Source organism: Sorex araneus, chromosome 6 (genome assembly GCF_027595985.1).
Source record: "Sorex araneus isolate mSorAra2 chromosome 6, mSorAra2.pri, whole genome shotgun sequence".
Classification (NCBI taxonomy): Eukaryota; Metazoa; Chordata; class Mammalia; order Eulipotyphla; family Soricidae; genus Sorex; species Sorex araneus.
The window spans coordinates 152,004,051-152,024,702 of record NC_073307.1 but is presented as its reverse complement, the minus strand read 5'-3'; the positions used below and the strand labels follow the sequence as shown (position 1 = coordinate 152,024,702).

The window sequence follows — 20,652 nt, the reverse complement described above, 5'->3', positions numbered from 1 at the left end:
AGATGCACATAAATTCATTTCAGATTCTAAAATAAAAACTTGAAAGGATATCAAATGGTATAGATGCTAAAGAAGAAATGTTCATGTTGTGAATTTTAATTAAGATCTAAGTTTTACAATTAGGAGTTTTATCACTATTAATATGAATAATATTATTTTTAGTAAATAAAATAATTGTATTAAAAAAGAGAGAAATGGAAGACATATAGAGCAAGATAGCTGAATTCTACATCCTTGAATTGAGATGTGGATGATTTCAGAATTTGAACAAAGCTAAGAAATTTTCAATTTATATTGCAAGACATTAGACAGGTGATAGAATGTCACCAAATATAGTACTCAGGATGGACTATATATAGAATAACTATAACAGTAGTTTTTAGAGAAGCAATCTCATGTTTTGCTTTATATTTTATCACTGCATAATTAGATACGGAGTAATTTCCGAACTGTTTCTTTCACAGCTTTGTTTCTAAGACTGTAGATCAGTGGGTTGAGCATTGGGATAACCACTATATAAAAGATACAGCCCACCTTGACCATCAGCCATGAATTTTTGGAGTTAGGAACACAGTAGAGAAAGAAGATGGCGCCATGGAAAATGGTAATAGCAGTGAGATGGGAGGTACAAGTGGAGAAAGCTTTCTTCCTCCCTCCAGTAGAAGGCATCTTCATGACTGTGATAAAAATGTAAGCATAGGAGATTAGAATGATCATCAGGCTGCTTACTTCATTGATGGTAGCAAAGGCAAACGTGATCTTTTGGATAACGTGGATATCAGAACAAGACACAGAGACAATGGCATCATATTCACAAAGAAAGTTGTTAATGATATTTCTTCCTCTGAAAGATAATCTCATTAGGAAGCTGCACAGGGTGATGCAACAAAACACACCACAAAAGTATGATGCACCCACCAACATGGCGCAAAGCTTCTGGGACATCACAGTTGTGTATTGCAAAGGATTACAAACAGCCACAAACCGGTCATAGGCCATCACAGCCAACAAGTAGAATTCTGTCACCACAAATATACATATAAAGATGAATTGAGCAATGCATTCTGGGAAAGTGATGGATCTATCTTCCACAACTAAGTTTTCTAAAAGCTTGGGTATAACAACTGTAGAGTGACAAAAATCAATAAAGGACAAATGTCTGAGGAAATAGTACATGGGGGTGTGGAGTTTGGGATTGATCTTGATAACCAAGATCATGCCTAGATTTCCTACCACACTGACTGTATAGATGGTGAAGAACAGTAGGAACAGAGGCACCTGGAGTTTTGGGTATTCTGAAAAGCCCAAGAGAATGAATGTGGCTTCAGCACTCTGGTTTTCCAGGTACCTGTGAATAAAATAGAAAAGTTTATTAAGAGAACTAAGAAAGTAAGTTTGGAATAGGAATGTTAAATGTGGAAATAGTGATTAGTTCTTAATCCTTGAATAGTGATTGGTAACTACTTGGTTTTAATCATTATTGTCCATAAAGCTAAATTTAATTACTTCCTTAATTGATCATAAATATAAAATTTGTGCATTTTAATTAGCTATAAATTAAAACAAGTTAGTGAGAAACAAAAATAATACAACTGGTCATTGCAAGTTTAACATGACTATACTCAATATTTACAAGTACGTTATTTCACAAAAATAACCAACATCTTGTTACAGTATTGATATTCCCCTAAAAATTATCTGGATTCTTCTAGACATTCTCTAGGTTTCTTATTTCTCTGTTAATCTTATTTGCCTTTGACTTGTTCCTCAGGGTCAGAATAATTTCTCTCATTAGTAACTCTATATATACATATATAATTAAATTGTCATGTTATATTTGTCATTTCCTTATCAATATATTATTCTTTTGTTGTTGTTGTTGTTGTTTTGCTTTTTGGGTCACACCCAGCGATGCTCAGGGGTTACTCCTGGCTCTGCACTCAGGAATTACTCCTGGAGGTGCTCGGGGGACCATATGGGATGCTGGGAATCAAACCCACGTCGGCCACATGCAAGGCAAACACCCTACCTGCTGTGCTATTGCTCCAGCCCCAATATATTATTCTTGAGGTCAAAATATGATAGAATGCAACACAAAGAATACATGCTAAGATAGAACACACTAAGATAGAATAAATGCTCAGTAACATTTTGTGAATAAGTGAATTTGTGAACATTATACTTTAATGACATGGAAAATATATTTTGATTTCTCCTTATTTGAGCATTTACCTCAAATCTTTAAAATTTTCTAAAGAATAAGGAAAATAAAATAGTATTTTCACGTGTATATGATATGATTTTGGAAACCATATGTGAATGGCAAGTCTTTTCCAAGGAAAGGATCCTATAATATGATTGCTGGAACTTTCTGTCGCACCAGGAAATACTGAGAGTGACAGAGAAACTGGAGGTTGAATCAACCTAGCAGAGTTAACAATTTTATTCTGTATGCTTGGAATAAAGTCTCCATAAAATCTCAAATAATGTGATTTGGAGGCTTCTCTGTGGGTAAATAAGAGGAGATGCACGGGAAAAGTTGTAAAGTTGTTATCTGTTTAAGGTGTTGAATTCTGAACATACTCTCTCATACTTTACCATCTGTGAACTCTTTGGCAGTCTATTCCTTAACAAGAAGCAAGAGTACATTAAGTAAAGCCGGAATTCTCTTATATACCAAGACCCAACCTTGGTGCTAATTAAATTCTTAAGGTACATAAGAACCTCTCTTACCTGTGATCATTTTTTTGCAAAGTTTGAGTAACAGTATGAATTTGAAACTGGCTGGTGAGTAGTGATGTAGAATGCAGAGTCCGAGACGGCTGAGATGTAAACCTATGGACTCTGATTATACCCCCAAATAGAGAGTATCAAGATTTAGTTAAATATTAGCTGGTTAATTTTGTCTAAGCATTCTGACATTATAGAAAACTCCCCAGCACATTAGAATGACTTCATGTCCCACAAATCATCAATTATCGAATGCATGAATTGAAGTCTAATGCTAAAACATAGAACAAAATTAAGGAAGTAAATCTATCAGTTACCTCTGAATTTTGTTGTACCTTGCAATGTATAACAATAGTATTGAATCATGCTTCACAATAAGTAGTCCTGAAACCTTATAGGACAAATGCTTCCTGAATTACAGAAAATAAGGATATATATTGGATTATTTTAATAGACGCCCTAGTTCTAATGTGGCACAAAAAGGGGTTCTAAGATGCAGAAGTGATTTATACAACTATTTAGAACCTGGACACAGCAGAGGTCCATTAGATCACTCTCAGAAATGTCAATTAGGGCAACTGCCACACTCCCTCAGGATCGCCCTCTGTGGATTCCCTGACTGTATGCTGATTCCATTTTCTCTGCTCCCTGTTTGTTGCCTGTTTGCTAATTACACTCCCTTTGATCCTGCTCTTTACTCTGTGATCTCATCAAAGAAAATGCCTCCTGCTTTGCTTGTGTTGGAGGCTGAGACTTTGGACAGTGAGTCTTCTAAGCTTGCCAGCATGAAAATAAATCTTCTGCTCCCTTAAGAGTCTGCTATTTGTATTTGCCTGAGATCAGTCAGGTCAAATTCTGCAACATTTGCTTGATGCCTCAACACTGTATTTTTAAAAAATATTATTCCCCATTATTACAATCATTTTTATTTCCTGAAATTCGGATTTGAAATACTTCCTGATGTTTAATATTGCAGTAGGCAGAAGGAAAGTTATTCTAAATTAGAGTGCTATAAAAATTATAGTCCTGATTACTAACTGAAATTAAACCCTGTGTTGTAGGATAACATAGCCTCAGTAGTTTAGGTTTATTGGGTTACTCCCGTTACAGTGCTCCTATTCCTCTTTGTTTATTTGTAGCTTCTTTCTTGGTGTTCTGTTGACTTGTAAATAATGTTTTTCTCTTCTCCTTGAGTCCTTTGCATAGTTTATTCAGAGCAAGTCCTTTTTGTATGGACACAGGAAGACTTAACAAATGTTATGCTTTTGTAACCTGGGAGTCATTTGACTCTACATGATATTTTCCTCCAGGGCATCTGTTCTCTTGACCTAAGCCTCAGCTGCCCTTACTTCCTAGCACCCCCAAAGCACGGTCCCGACGTGGGACAAGAAGGACCCAGGGCAAGCGGTGAGTTGTGTGCTACCCTGGCATCGAGATGGGCCTGGCCAAAGTGCCTAATGCTTAACTATAAGTTAAGAGCTTGATCATGGACAAATGCTGTCATGATCCAAACAGTGATAACTAGATTTGGACCCTGCTAGGGTGAGGAATGACTAATCTGGCCTGAGCGCTGTAGTCTGAGATGAGGTGACCCCCGGAGAGCAATTCTAAAAGTTTTATGCATCTCTTGCTATGCCCATACAAAATGATTAATATTGTGAATGCTTATATGTTTACTGGACAAGGAGAGGAGAAACACAACCATGGGATTTCATCCTTGGATGGGTCCTGCTGAAAGCGTATCTGTGCTAGAGAATAGGTGTTCTGCTAGTGTTATTGAACCTTTTGTGCCTAGCATTTTATTTTATGGTTAAAATCTGTTCTAAACAAAAAGGGGGGAGATGTTGGAATATTTCCCCTTCTCCAGCTGCCTTCTGGAGTTTTGTCAGAAACCTTTTGTCACAGAAACCTAGCTGATCTTTGACCCGCAGATCTAAGGTGCTAGCCTAGTCTTTGAGATGTAAATTTCAGGTGCTGTCTAGTTTGTAGTTGTCATGTAGATTTCTTGCTGCAGCCCAGCCTGGTCTTTGGGATGTAAATCCGAGTGCTTTCAGCCCAAAGAAGGCTTCGGTTTTGGTTTTGTATCTTGTTTCCGAGGGCCAGACCCACTGAGAGAGAGATCAGGAGAGAAGTAGGAGGAGGAGAGAGAGAAGCCAGAAAGAGGCAGCAGTTGAGCAGTAGATGCAGAGAGAGGCCGGAGCTGGGAGTGCGGGAGATGAGAAAGATGAAAGATTGAATAAACGGTAACTAATCAGCAACTAGCTTGGTCCTCGTTCTTCCTTCGCCTGTCCTTCACCACCGGCCGTCCCGATCCAGCCCACACACTGCGGTTCCAGAGCACCGAACGCGGGTGGTGAGACAGAGCCGCCCGGAGAGCCCGCGAGTGCTCACCCCCCCTCGGCGTGCTTTAGTTTTTTACACTGTGTAGTTTCTAATCAGTTGCCATACAAACATTTTAAGTTTCATACACACATATGTATATATGTTATATATATAGCATCATTAAAATATCTCTGAACATTTTATTTATCAATTAACATTTTGCTAACTCTCATTTGATTCTGCGATAGTTACACTATGTGTAATTTTATTTTCCAAAAATACTTTAAAATTTACAGAAACAATACCGATTTGCAAATTCTATCAATAAGCATATTTTATTTCATGTGTTTTCCAGGCTTTGCTATTTGTTCTCTAGGCTTAGTGCGAAACCATCATACAGGTCAGAATTGAGAGTGAAAGCATCGCCTTGCAGGATAAACATAATTCAGTGGATTCTGACCCATCTCTTCCCCACAAACATACTTTCAGCACTTTGTTTATATGAGTGGTAAATGGAGATTGAAAGCAAGCAACAAGAGGTTTAGCGTTTTTAGAAGTTTATTTGGTTTTTTAGCTGATTTAACTGTGTTTATCCGTAAGTACACTGAACTTCCTTAAACGGCCTAACAGCCAGTCACGGATTGCAAATGGGACCTGGAATGTTGGTGTCCCTACACCACCAGACATTCACTGGAGTCTCCAAATGGTGTGGGATCACTTTCAAAGGACCACCGGAGACAATACAATTACAATTTAGAGGAGTCCTTACTGCCACCAACTCGCAGGCTGTCCTGCTAGTAGCAAGAACAGCAGCCTCACAGCTGAAGCACTGGCCTGTTACTAGAATAAACGCATCCTGCTGCCCCAGTCACTCTCCTATGAACCTGAAAAATTAGTTTAGCTCACTGAGGCCACATTCCGATACCTGGTAAATTTATACAAGTGTTGATACAGAAGAAAGAAAATGTGGTTACAGCAGGAGCACAGGAAGCATGCAGTTGTCTTTGAGCACTTGCCTTAGGACCCCAGCCAAGTGTTTCCGTTTGCAATCTGTGATGGGGGTTTCAGACCCTTGTAGGAAGTTCAGGTACTTATGGAGTGACACAGTTAAATCAGCTAAAAAATAAACTGCTGAAAATCCTAAACTTTTTATTGCTCCCTTTCAGTCTCTCCTACTTCCGGTGCTGCCATCACAGCCTTCTTATTCTGTTTCTAGCATGCTCTGCAATATTATTGACATTTAAGAAATAATAAACTTGAAACTATGAGCCCAGGTTAGTTTTATTCCAATTGGAACTACTCCAGGGAACACTGCAAAACATTACAAAGAATATACCACAGCCGATATATAAATATGAATATATATATAACTCCTTTTCTTATTGGAATTACTTTTATGTAATTCTGTAATTCTAAAAAAAAGGCAAGGATAACCATACTGAGATAAAGATAACTAAAATTACTTTGTATTGAAAAAAATCAGGCGCTGGAGAAGTAGCACAACAGGTAGGGCCTTTGCCTTGCACAGCCTACCCTGGTTCAATTCCTAGAATTCCATATGATCCCCTGAGCACCACGAGGATTTCCTGAGTAAAGAGCCAGGACTAACCCCTGAGCATTGCAGGGTGTGACCAAAGAAAAAAAAAAGATCAGTGTATAATAATACTCAATGAGGTGAGAGAGAAGGAACAACTGAAGTAAACTAAGTAGGTGACAATATAGATACTCGTTTATATTTTTATTTGCAAGGGTTATTCAAACTTGATGGCCTTTGAAAAAAAGGAACCACAAAAGAAATGAATTGGCTCACCTGAATGTAGAAAAATTTGACTCAGTCATATGGAAGCTTTGTTAAAATGAAAGGACAGAAGAAAAATTTTTGCTGAGATAAATTTCTATAACAAATGAAAAAATATAACATGAATACTGTGTATTCCAGTACAAGTGGAAGAAATAAGATCTTCCCTTTAAGGATTTAAAAATATGTAATGATTGTAGAGTAATGGGAGATAAAATAGCTGACAAAATGATAATTGGTGTTACACATTTATACCGTCATGACCTTAATGATGCAACCCAAGAGACTATCATTCGAGTATAGCTCTAGAGACCACACAGAACAATTACATAAGATAATAGGTCATATAATTTTCGGAGTATGTATCTTCTTCTAAATACTAGTAAACATTTTCATCTTGAAATGATCTTCATTAATCTTTTTGTCAAATGTTGAATTAAATGCTAATTATTTCATATGTAGATACCTGTGAAGCACAAAACTTGCAAGGGAAAAAGCATCTCAAAGCTAACATAGAAATAAGCATTTATCCTAAATTATGTTGTATGTTTTGATATAGAGATGTATTAATCTATAATTGGATATAAAGTTAAATAATTAGTTCTCATACCTGCATTGTCTTTCATATTCTCTCTCATTTAGTATTGTGTGGTGAGGTTTACTTTCTGATTTTTTTTAAAGTGTATTGAAGTACTGTGATTTACAAAGTTATTCTGCAATGATTTTTATGTATTCAATGTCCCAGCAGCAATCCTACTGTCAGCCTCAATTTCCCTTCACCAGTGTCTGTCCCCAGATACCCTTCCCATCTCCCCATCTGTATCCTTGGCAGGAATGTTTTAATTTGGTTGTTTGAATCTCTTATTCCCAGTGTTATTGATTTTGTGATTCAGATATACAGCTATACAACTTCTCTATACCACCAATGTAAACAAGATCCTTGAATTTTGCCCAATTACTTCCAGTCTGTTTCTGAGATGATATCTTTATTTTTTAAAATGTTAGTGAGTCACCATGAGATACAGTTACAGACTTACACATTCTCATGATTAGTTTTCAATCGAATAATGTTCGAGTACCCATCCCTCCACCAGTGCTCATTCTCCACCACCAATGTTCCCAGTGTCCCTCCTGCCACCACCACTCCTTCCCAACCTGTGCCTTTGTGGCAGACACATTCCCTCCTACTCTCTCACTCCTTTTGGGTATTATGATTTGCAACATAGGAATAAGCAGCCATCATGTTTGGCCCAATATCTACTTTTAGGACACATCTGCCATCCTGAGCAATCACTCCATCATTTTCTTAGTGGTCTATTCTTCATCCCACCTGCCTTTCCCCCAACGCAAGAGATCGTCTTCCAAGCTGTGGGGCAATCCTCCAGGCCCTTATCTCTACCAGCCTTAGGTTTTCATTGTATCACTGTATCACTCTCATCCCATTGATCATCAATTTGCCCAAACAGATGCCAGTAATGTCTCCATTCATCCTAGCCCTGAGATTTTAGCAGCCTCTCTTTATTCATTCTTCCCAGTGGTGCCACATTAGAGGCTCTTTCAGAGTAAGGGGAATGAGACCCATCATTGTTACTGTATTTGGCATATCAAATATGCGATGAAGAGCTTGCCAGGCTCTGCTGTTGGTTGTGGGCAGGATGCTCTCCATACCTTGCTAGATTCTCTGAGAGGGAGAACCAGGCTATAATAGAACTAGGCTATAAAAGGTCATATGGCCGCATTTGCAGCTGTGCGCTTCCAGGGACTTTGTTTTATAGGGTATTAAATAAATAAATAAGCCAAAAGTGTAATAAATAAATAAGTAAAAGGTATTTACGTTTGAGGGAAAACAAGCAGCACATTTTTATTTGATAAGAGAACTGAAGGTAGCCAGTGAGTCTGAGGCCTGTGCCATGGGGAGGAAAGTCAGGGACAGTCCTTGAAAGGAATGAACTGCGGGCCCCAGGAGAGAGACCTTGTCTCCAGCAGGACTTGGCGAGCACTGAGAGAGCACTCAGCACAGGGTGTTACCTTGAGAGTTCTTGTCTGGGCAATACTGGGTCAATATCTAACCTAACTTCACACACTTGTAAACAAAACAATGAGAACAAACACCAGTGCTGCTTCCTGACAAGGGGACACTGAGTGACAGCCCTGCAGGTCTCCTATTGTGTTGGTTTATATTACACAAATGGATGCAGTCATTCTGTGTCTATCTTATTCTTGTTTTGATCATATTTTATAGTAATTTGTGATGATGAGCATTTTTCATATGGCTGTTGGATATTCCTCAGACTTTCTCTGAGAAATGTCCATTTTGTATTTTAATTTTTATAGGGTTTTTGAATTTATTTTTCTTTTACTTTTTTGAGTACCACTTTTTCCTATAGAAGTTTCTTGGGGTGGGGAGCTCCCAAGTAGAGCTCTAAAGGAAATAGAATACTAGGAGAGTAATTTAACAGGTTTTTAAATGTAGTTACATTTAATTGTCACAATAATGGTTACTTTATTGTGCCATTATCTTGAAATATCAAAAAATTAGAACCAAGATGTATTTATCAAGCTAGAAGCAGCTAATAAACCAATCAAGGATTTGGAGAGATGTTGCTAAAAACAGTAGTGAAATACATACCAAAATGCCTGATAAACAAAGATGAAAGAATCCATTTTATTTTATTTTTTTTTGGATTATATGTTTAGATTCGGCCTTCTGGAACTGTGAGTTACCATGGATGGTCTTGGTCCACATGATGAACTCAGAGAGTCTCTCACCCTGTCCATTTTATTCTAGGCCATTGGTCCCAATGTGTAGGTCTTCAGGTGACCTCTTCGGTCCTATCTTGGCATTAAAATCACCGACAATGACCTTGTAGAAGGTGTGGTCTTCTTTGTATAACTTATTCAACTCCATGTAGAACTTCTTAATTTGTTCTTTGTCGTAGTTGGATGTTGGTGCATAGATGACGAAGATAGAAACTGCCAGCAATAAGCCACATATATTTAAACATAAGCATTCAATTTGGGTTGTTAGGCAAACAAACCAATGCTCATGGCCAAGTTTGTGTTGACGAGGACACCGATACCACCGACTCCTCTACTGTCACATGTTCCAAGAAACAGTTTTTCTTCCAGTGTCGAAAATGGTGTGATGTGATCGATGCCTTCTTGACTTGATCAATTCAATAACATTGTACTTGGTCTTCTGCACTTGTACCATCAGGTCCTTGATAGATGCTTTTGATTCCAGCGTATGTGCGTTAAAAGTGTAGACAGTCATTTTAACCCTTCTTCGTTTTGGCAGTCTAATTCCACCCTGAGATTTTAGCAGCCTCTCCTTGTCCATCCTTCTCAACACTTCTGTATTGGGTCTCTTTCAGGGTCAGGATAATGAGGCCCATTTTTGTTACTGTTTTTGGCATATTGAATACGCCACAGGTAGCTTGACAGACTCTGCCATGTGGGTGGCATGTTGTAACAATCTGCACGCTGACAAACATGCCACACACTTTGTGTATGGACATGCTGCTTCCATAGAGAAGGTACTGGCCTGATTGACATAGTCAATGCAAGGAGTCCAGCCCTGCACCTGTCTGCAACTCTGGATGGCACCTGTTGGCTCACTCTTTACCAGCTGGCACCATTACTGCCCCCTTGCCACGATGAGGTGGTGAAACATTGAGGTTAGAGAACCATGGAGTCTCCGGGTGGACAGTTCCACCAATGAAATTGATCACATCATATTCAATCGATGATTTTGCCTGACCAATGTTGCTGTTCTCCCAAAATTCCAAACAGGATCAGACCACCATCTCCTTCATGTGAAATTCTACTTCATGGGGCAGGGAGAATGGGCTGCATAGTTTAAGAAGAGAACTCCCAGAACGACCACCAACTGGAAACTCTTTGGCATTATTGTGGCAATATGGGAAGATTCCATCATTGACGATATCGACAAAGAATCCTATCAACTGGTTTAGTACCTCCATGATTGTGCGAGGAATGCCGAGAGAAAGAAAGCCACAAAAAGATGCCTGTCTTTGGAAATTCTCAAACTCATTCGCCAATGTGGTTTGGGTGAGCTTCAGGCAGTCACAAGAAACAGTCTGAGCTTGAAAAGCTGTGCAGAGAAGCCATAAATGAAAACCTCAAAGAGAGAAGAGCATCAGTGACTGCTGGTGTGGCAGAAGCCAGGAAACGTATTCACAATACCCGCCTGTCCTTTGCCAACTACAAGACCAAGATGACTGCCCTCCAACATCCTGATGGATCTATCATATCTTCCAGAATGGCAATGAAAAGGTTAACCATGACTTCTACTTGGATCTCTGTGATAGCCATGTCCACCTGACCACATATCAAATCCGCAGGATGGATATATTGTTCCCAGAGTTCTCCCTTCTGAAATCCCAGTACAGACAAGGTTAGACCCAAACACCTGAAGCATCTGCTGAGAGTACTGGTCAATAGACTGGCTCAGCTCTCCACATGCTACCTGTCTGAATGAAATGTTCCGTCCCAATGGAAAACCAGCAGGACTGTCCTGTTGTACAACAAGGGAGACATCCACGACATTGGCAACTATCATCTGATCTGAATGTTGTCTGTTGTCTACAAGTTATTCAGTCTAGTCATCCAGAATAAGATTGGCAGAACACTAAATGAAGGACACACTCTGGCAAGCAAGGTGGGTACCGAAAAGGATTCAGCACAATTGGCCTTACCCACACTGTGACCAAACTCATTGAGGTTTCGTGAGAGTTCAAGATGCTGCTCTGTCTAACATTCATTGATTTAATGAAGGCCTTTGATTCTGTTGAGACTGACTCGGTCATTGAAGCCCTAGCCAAACAGTATTCAAACAATATATCAGGACCCTCTGTGAACTATATTACAGATTTGACACCAGGATCTCACCATTCTACAAAGAAGTGATCATCGACGTAAAGAGAGTGGTTAAGAAAGGGTGATACAGTTTCACCGAAACTCTCAGTGTCACTCTCAAGAATGTCATGTGATGACTGGAATGGGAAAGAATGGGAGTGAAGATAGACACTCAGCAACTACACCACCTCCACTTTGCTGATGACATTACTTTCATAACACCAAATATCAGCCAAGTGGCACAAATGCTGGCCAACTTTGTGAGTATGGCAAGGTCAGACTACAGCTGAATCTCACAAAGACAATGTTCATGAGAAACGGACTAGTTCCTGACGTTCCATATGCTTTCAACAGGACGAACATCTCTGAATGCAGCAGTTATGTGTACCTAGTTCGAGAACTCAACATGACAAATGACCTGGCACTTGAACTGAGCAGGCAGAGGAGAGCAGCGTGGAATGCCTTCAAGAGCATTGAAGAGGTGGTTAAAAGGATGCAGAACCTCTGGCTCTGGGCACATCTTTTCGACTCCACCATTCTTTCTACACTAACATGAGCCTCAGAGGCCTACAAAAACAAGATGAGAATGCTATTTGGGTATCCCAAAGAGGAATTCGAATAGTTATGCTTGGAATATCACATTTCACTCAAGTGAGAGAAGGAATCTGGAATTCTGACCTCTGCCAAGGATCAAGAATCAGGGACGCTGTCTAATTTGCCAAGACATCAAAAATCAGATGGGCCAGACCCATAATGCGATTTAGAACGAACCACTGTACTAGAGCTGTTACTGACTGGGTTCCACAAGATGTCAAAAGAACACGTGGCAGCCCACCTATGATATGGTCAGACATGATCATTGAAAGCCTGAGGCTCTTAGTATTCCTAGAGTGGTAAGACGCCATTGGGCTACACTAGCACACGACAGGAACAAATGGAGATGTTACTGGCACTCACTCAAACAAACTGGAGGTCAACAGAATGACAAGTGATACAAGTGAATACTTGATACCAAATAACACGTCTGTTTATATATTTGCCAATATGCTTGTTGTCACACTATAGTTTACTGAGAAAAGTTGGACAAAAGGTGTTCATGTTATAATTAAAATTAAATAGATATAAAAATCTCATTAATAATAGTGAATACCATAACTTGGTAATATGTAATAAATCCATCTCAGTTTTAAAGTTAGAAACTGTGGTGGTATGGTGTGGCCAACAGGCCAACTGGTACCTGTGGGGCAACTGCATCAGCAGCTGATGGTCCCTTCGGACTTCCAGATACTCCCAAATTGCTGCTGTGCCTTTGACCAGACCCCCAAAACTTGGGGCCTAGTTTGCCAAGAAATTTAAGGACAAAAATTTAGGTATATGGGAGCCACACAGACAAATCACCTCTGGCTCAGCTATCACTGTTACTGTCCTACCTGTCCTACCGTTGTTCATCAATTTGCTCGAGCGGGCACCAGTAACGTCTCCATTGTGAGACTTGTTGTTACTGTGTTTGGCATATCCAATACACCACAGGTAGCTTGCCAGGCTCTGCCACACGGGCGGGATACTCTTGGTATCTTGCTGGGCTCTCCAAGAGGGACAGAGGAATGGAAACCAGGTAGTCCGTGGGCAAGGCAAATGCCCTACCCACTGTGCTATGAGCTCATTTATTGGCCTTATTTTAGAGACCCATAAATCTCAAAAAAGATCAAAAGACACATTTAGGGCTGGGTGGGCAGAGCAATGAGGGTGAGCATATGCACCCTGCAGGGCATATGGGAGTAGATTATTTCTCTGGAAAATATGGAAATTAGAGCTATGATCCAAAGACACACAAGGAATCTCCAAACCAAACAGCTCGTTGCAGAGATGTCCACAAACTTTAAGCCAGGCCAACTTCATTGGGGTGCCTCAGATGGGGGCAAGTGTCATTCCTTCACCTGCTAACTAAGCCACATAACGGCCATGATCCAGAGACACACAGAAGAATCCCTGAACCCAGCAGCTCACTGAAGAGATGCCTCTGGTCTTTAAGCTAGGCTGATTTCACTGGGGTGCCTCAGACAAAAGCAGTCATTATCCCTCCGCCTGTCCCCTAAAAACCCCAGTAACTGCCAACTTCCAGAACCCAATAGAAGTGAAGGTTTGTGCATTCAGTGATGACAAACTCCAGGTCTCAAGGAATAGGGGATGGGCTGGTCCCTCTCACTTCCCCCCCCATCTTCATGGAACCATGGAAGTCATACCTCAAAACTGCCTCTGGCTGCTATTTAAGCTCCTTACAGACCCACAGACACATAGAAGAATCTCCAAACCGAGCAGTTCGCTGCAGAGATGCCTCCGAACTTTAAGCCAGTACAACTTCACCAGAGTGCCTCAGACAGGGGCAGGCATAGTCCCTCCACCTTCCCCCTAAAAACCCCCGAGACCACTAGCTTCCAGAACCCAATGAGAAGTGCAGGTTGTCTTCACTGGGGCACCACAGAAGGGGCAGTTTGAGTGTCCTTCCCTGCCTCGAGAAGAATCCCAGCAGCAGAAAACCTCCAGAACCCAACCACCACCATGCCCAAGGGCACTCTCCACATGGTTGGACGAACCTCACCCAAGAGGGGATGAGCCTCACCCAAGATGGGATGAACCTCACCAAAGAGCATATTGGCTGGGAAACCCAGGTATGCGGGAACCCTTGACTGAGATCTCCAAGCCAGCTTGAATTGGAACTAGGCTTCCTCCCCCCAGGTCCCCAGTTTTCCAGTAGCTTGGCAGTCATACCAACTGTCCCCATCACCATGTAATCCCATCAAAGGCCAAGACTGAGAGACTATAAACTAAAGCTCCAGGAAGAGAACAACACAGAATTTCCTGCACATTATATTCTATCCATAACAAGCAATTCAAAACAAGTCATCTAGCATTGCCTTTACTGCAGTTTTGAGTGGTGGTGGGACTGCTGTCTAAATATGGAATGTAACTGTAGGGAGCCATTTTACCTTACTGATCTTATCCTGTCACTATTTGTTTATCACTAGCTAACCCCATGCCACACCTAGCAAAGGTTGCCACTCCTAATCTTACTGATCTTATCCTATCAGCATTTGTTTATTACTAGCTAAAGCCCATGCCACACCCTGCATTTCTATTGGGGGTCCTGGAATGCATAGTATACCAGCTCCTCCCAGCAGGGAAGTATAAAATACTGTAACTGCCATAGAATAAATGCCTTTTCTCCCTCCTCCGGCTCTGCTTCTGTTCATTCAGCTGCGTCCCCTTCTAAGCCCCACGAAGGGTTCTCCCTGCTGAACAGAATGAGACCTTCACATCGACTTCCACATGTAACCAAAGTAGAAAGAGAGTATGGGGGAAATTGTCTGCTACAGGCAGGGAAAGGGTTGGAACAAGGCAGTGAGGGATGGGATACTTGGGATTTTGGTGTGGGAAAATGTGCACTGGTTGTTATTGTATCTCAAGGTGAATCAATAAAAAGGAGGAAATTTTTTTTAAATACAATTAGAAACTGACTTGTCAAGAATGAGTTGTAATGTGTACTGGCATGTATTATTAAAATATTTATATTGAACTAAGATAAAGATCATAAATTTTCTATATTGCATTCTGATATTTATCAGAGAACTAAGTCTGATTTCCTTGTGTGATTCTTGGCTTTGCAGGTACCAAGTCTAAAATTCTTCATAGAAAATATACTATTTATATTAGATATGAAATGCATATACATTTACTTCAAATATCTTAAGTGGAAATTTGACCGGAGAGCACATGGAAATAGAAAGAATTATGCTACACATTTTAATTAAGACCTTAGATTCACAATTATGAACTTTTTCACAATTAATATGAATACTGTTATTTTATTAAATAAAAAAATTGTATTTAGAACATGGCTGGAGGTATAGAATAGTGGGTAGAGCATTTGCCTTACATGTGGCCTGCCCAGGTTCAATTCCTCTGCCCCTCTCGGAGAGTCCTGCAAGCTACTAAGAGTATTCCACATGCATGGTAGAGCCTGGCAAGCTACCCATGATGTATTTTATATGCCAAAAACAGTAACAACAAGTCTCACAGTGGACTCATTAATGGTGCCTGCTCAAGCAAATGGATGAACAACGGGATGACTATGACAGTGAGAGTGATTTGAGCATATTAGAAAAATGGGAAACATGCAGAGTAAAATAAAGAATCTCATATCCTTCCCTGAGATTTGATTGATTCCAGAATTTGAATAAACTTAAAAGATTTTAAACTTACATTATTAGACATTAAAGTGGACAGGTACTAGAACGTCACCTAAATAATTACAATATTCTAATCAATTTTGACCAAGAAACTCTTAGAAAACAATAGACTTTTACAGTAAATTCACAGTCTATAAAATCAATACCCAAAAGTCCATGGCCTTCCTATGCACAAATAATAGGACAGAGGAAAGTGACAGGAAAAAATGCAATTCTGTTCACAATAGTGCCCAGAAAATCAGGTACCTAGGAATCAGCTGAACTAAGGAGGTAATGGGCCTCTACAAAGAAAACTATGAAACTCTACTCCACGAAATAAATGAGGAAATGAGGAAATGGAAACATATCCTCTGCTCATGGATAGAGAGAGTCAACATTGTCAAAATTACAAAACCCTCCAAAAAGATTCAATGCAAACACAATTCGGATACCCATGAAATTCTTCAAAGAAATGGATTAACCAATCCGGAAATTCATATGGAACAAAATCTGCCCACGAATCACTAAAGCGATTCTTGGGGAAAAGACTATGGGAGGCATCACCCTCCCCAACCTAAAACTCTACTACAAAGCGGTAACAATTAAAACAACATGGTACTGAATCAAAGGCAGAGCCACAGACCAATGAAGCAGGGTAGAATATCCTTACACAAAACCTCAAATGGATGATCATCTAATCTTTGATAAGAGGGCAAGAAATGTGAAGTGGAGCAAGGAAAGTCTCTTTAACAAATTGTGCTGGCATAACTGGACAACCACATGCAAAAGAATGGGCATAGACCTCGACATAACACCTTGCATAAAAGTCAGATCAAAATGGATTAAAGACCTCAATATCAGACCACAATCCATAAGGTACATTGAAGGCAAGGTCGGCAAAAGCCTGCACGATATTGAAGCTAAAAGTATCTTGAAAGATGACACGGAACTGATCAACCAAGTGGAAACAGAGATAAACAAATGGGACTATATTGAACTCAGAAGTTTCTACACTTCAAAAGAAACAGTGACCAGAATACAAAGGCAATCTACAGAATGGTAAAGGATGTTCACCCAATACCCATATGATAAGGGGATGATATTAAGGGTATATAAAGCACTGGTTGAACTGTACAAGAAGAAAACATCCAGCCCTATGAGAAAATGGGGCAAATAAATGAGAAGAAACTTTCTCAAGGAAGAAATACAAATGGCCAAAAGGCACATGGAAAAATGCTCTTCATCACTAATCATCAGAAAGATGCAGATCAAAACAACTATGAGATACCATCTCACACCACAGAGACTGGTACACATCCAAAATAACAGAAGCAACCACTGATGACGTGGATGTGGGAAGAAAGTGACCCTCCTACACTTCTGGTGGGAATACCAACTGGTTCAACTCTTCTGGAAAACATTATGGTCGCTCCTCAAAAAATTATAATTTGAGCTCCCATTTGACCCAGCAATTCCACTTCTGGGAATACATCCTGGAGAGGCAAAAAGGTATAGTTGAAATGACATCTGCACTCGTATGTTCATCACAGCACTGTTTACGATAGCCAGAATCTGGAAAAAATCCGAGTGCCCGAGACTGGTTAAAGAAACTTTGGTACATCTACACAATGCAATACTATGTAGCTGTTAGAAAAGATGAAGTCATGAACTTTGTATATAAGTGGATCAACATGGAAAGTATCATGCTAAGTGAAATGAGTCAGAAAATGAAAGACAGACATAGAAATATTGCACTCATATGTGAAATATAAAATAATATAATGGGAGAGCAACACCCAAGAAAAGTAGCAGTAAGCACCAGGAGGTTTTCTCCATGGCTTGGAAATTGGCTTCACATTCTGGGGGAAAGGACAGCTCAGAATGAGAAGGGAACACCAAGCAAATTGTGGTTGGAAGACCCGCTTGGGTTGGGATATACGTGCTGAAAGTAGACTATAACTTGAACCTCTTTTGCAAACCACAACATCCAAAAGGAGAGAGATAACAAAAGGGAATGCCTTGCCATAGAGAACAGGTGGGGTGGGGGATAAGGGAAGGGGGTGGTAGGGATAATGGGATCATCTGTATTGGAGAATGGGAACTGGTGGAGTGATGGCAACTCGAGCATTTTTTGACTGAAACACATCATCACCATCATCATCATCATCATCATCATCATCATCATCATCATCATCATCATCATCATCCCATTGATCGTCAAATTTCAGAGTAGTCTCAGTAACATCTCCATTCATCCTAGCCATGAGATTATAGAAGCCTCTCTTTACTTGTCCTTTCCAATGTTGCCACATTGGAGGATCTATCAGGGTCAGGGCAGTGAGACTCCACTTTTACTTGTTTTTGCATATGAATATGCCATGGGGAGCTTGCAAGGTTCTCCAATGTGAGCAGGAATCTCTTGGTAGCTTGCCAAGTTCTCCTAGATGAAGAACTAGGCTACAAGATGTTGCACAGCTGAGTGTCTCTTGCCCCCACTCCTGGCTGTCTTCCCGGGGCCCCTAGGAGGGGGTGGACTTCAGTTTCCCTTCCCACCCCGAGCAGAGTTCTTGCGGCCAAAGATCTCCAGAACCTAGTAACAGCCATGCTCAAGGCCCCTTTCCATACGTTCTGACGAGCCTCACACATGAAGGAACCGGTAGAGGAACCCAGGTGTGTGGGATCTGGGGCTGAGACCTCCAAGGCTGCTCGGATGGGGACTGGGCCTCTTCCGCCCAGATTCCCTGTTTTCCAGTAGCTAAGTGGTCACATCCAGGGACTGCCCCTGATGCTGTGTAATCCCACCAACATCCAACATCCAGAGACTATAAAATCAAACTCCTGGAAGACTGAAACACAAGCACGAAACTATGTAAATCTGTAACTGTACCCTCATGGTGATTCACTAATAAAAATAATAATAAATTTAAAAAAATTAAAATATAAAAGTAATGGGCTGGAGAGATAGTAGAGTATATAAGGTACTTGCTGGGTTCTATACTTGACATCCTCTATGGTCTCCTAAGCCCTACCAGGAGTAATTTCTGAGTTCAGAGCCAAGAGTGACTGAGCCCTGAGTATTGCCAGGTGTGGCCCCCTAAACAAAAAAGTAACAAGCTTTGTTAAGAATTGAAGAAAATAGATCCCTTTATACTACTAGTGGGAATAAAAGCAGGTATCTGAACAGTTTTTGTATACTTGCAGTTCATATATTGTAATATGGTTGCTAATGTGATTTATCACATTACCTATTTTCTCCATTATACTATGCAGTTAAAGCCTTATAATTTATCATTAACAAATGTGTGCCCTCAAACACTATCAGTTTTATTTTTCCTACCCCTCATTTCATAATAACCACCAGAATTTACTGGTTCTCCCCACCCCCCTGGAGGTGAGGGATTTCAAGTTTTGGAGCCACACCCTGTGGTGCACAGGGTTATGTCTGGCTCTGAGAACCATGTCCTCTGAGATCAAACTAGGGTCAACTATGCAAGGCAAGCACTTTCACTCCTCTGTTTTCTCTGTCTGGCCTCTACTCCAAGAGTTTTTTTTTTTTTGGCTTGCTTTTAGGTATGACTTTTTTAGATTCCACATGGAAGCAATATCACGTAATAGTTATTGTGCTTATTTTGTTTACATAATGTGCTCACAATCCATCCATATTATTGAAAATAGCAAGATACCTTCCTTTTTCATGATCAAATAATATTCCAGTGCATGTATATTTTGTGCATTCATTCATCTTTTATGGGCATCTGTCCCATTTCCATATCTTAGCTATTGTGAGCAATGCTGTGATAAATGAGCAAATGCAGATATTTTGTTGAGATCCTTTTATTTGTTTGGATATATATCAGAGATGAATTGATAAATGGTTTGGTAGGTGTATTTCCAATTTTTTGAGAGGCCACCATGTTGATTTCCATAGCAGTTGGACCAGTTTACATTTTCTATTGTATGAGGATTCTCTTTAGAGATTGTGCTTTTGATTTGTGTTTCCTTATTGATTAAGGATATTGTTTGTTTTTCTTTATTGTTTCTGTTTTTAAAATTGTACATTTTTAGGGAAATTCCATTCATTTTCTTGTTTTTACTGGATTGTATGGTGTATGTGGGTATTTGAGTTTGTTTTTTAATTATAAATTGCTTGGGTGTGGGTCAGGGGTGAGTTAGGGTCTCCTCCATCTCTGTCCTGGATTGGGGCCCTCCCAAGTCTGGGGATTGAACCAAAGTGGATCAAATTCAAGGCAAGTGCCCTAATCCCTGAACTATCTCCCCAGTCCTAAGGTTTATTTAATCTTTTGGTTTTGGGACTCACCTGGTGGTGCTTAGGGCTTATTCCCATCTCTGTGATAAGGAATCACTCCTGGTGGGACTTTTTGTGGGTCTCCAGGGACCATCTGTTGCTGAGGATCAAAACTGGGTAAGCTGCATGCAAGGCAGTTACCCTGACCTTCTCTGCTGTCTCTTCAGCCTTGAATTCACTATTTTGAATTAATTCCCTGAGTGTATTCTTTTTAACTTTTGAGTCTTCAATTGGAGAAATATTTTTAGAGGTGAAGTTTTTCAGCTTGATGGAATCTGTCACTGCCACTGTCATCCCGTTGCTCATCGATTTGCTCCAGTGGGCACCAGTAACGTCTTTATTGTGAGACTTGTTACTGATTTTTTTTGGCATATCTAATATGCCATGGGGAG

The 20,652-nt window shown here is 40.2% G+C and overlaps 1 protein-coding gene across 1 annotated transcript; it reads right to left on the bottom strand.

Annotated features, from left to right (window-relative positions):
* Nucleotides 1-426: 426 nt before the first annotated feature.
* Nucleotides 427-20,554, bottom strand: LOC101551627 (olfactory receptor 5D18-like). The gene is made up of 3 exons (XM_055143739.1): nucleotides 20,402-20,554; nucleotides 12,966-13,063; nucleotides 427-1,348 (listed from the first exon to the last, which is right to left on the bottom strand). Exons 1-3 carry the CDS (start codon nucleotides 20,552-20,554, stop codon nucleotides 427-429), a joined length of 1,173 nt encoding a protein of 390 aa, XP_054999714.1.
* Between the last annotated feature and the right edge of the window lie 98 nt (nucleotides 20,555-20,652).

What these genes read in the sequence shown, in the direction of transcription:
- LOC101551627 (XM_055143739.1), bottom strand. Translation starts at nt 20,554, where the DNA reads ATGACAGTGGCAGTGACAGATTCCATCAAGCTGAAAAACTTCACCTCT. An exon ending in AGACAGCAGAGAAGGTCAGG is followed by an intron (nt 13,064 to 20,401) that starts GTAACTGCCTTG and finishes TTGGCAAACTAG; the next exon opens with GCCCCAAGTTTTGGGGGTCT. An exon ending in CTGATGCAGTTGCCCCACAG is followed by an intron (nt 1,349 to 12,965) that starts GTACCAGTTGGC and finishes TTTTATTCACAG; the next exon opens with GTACCTGGAAAACCAGAGTG.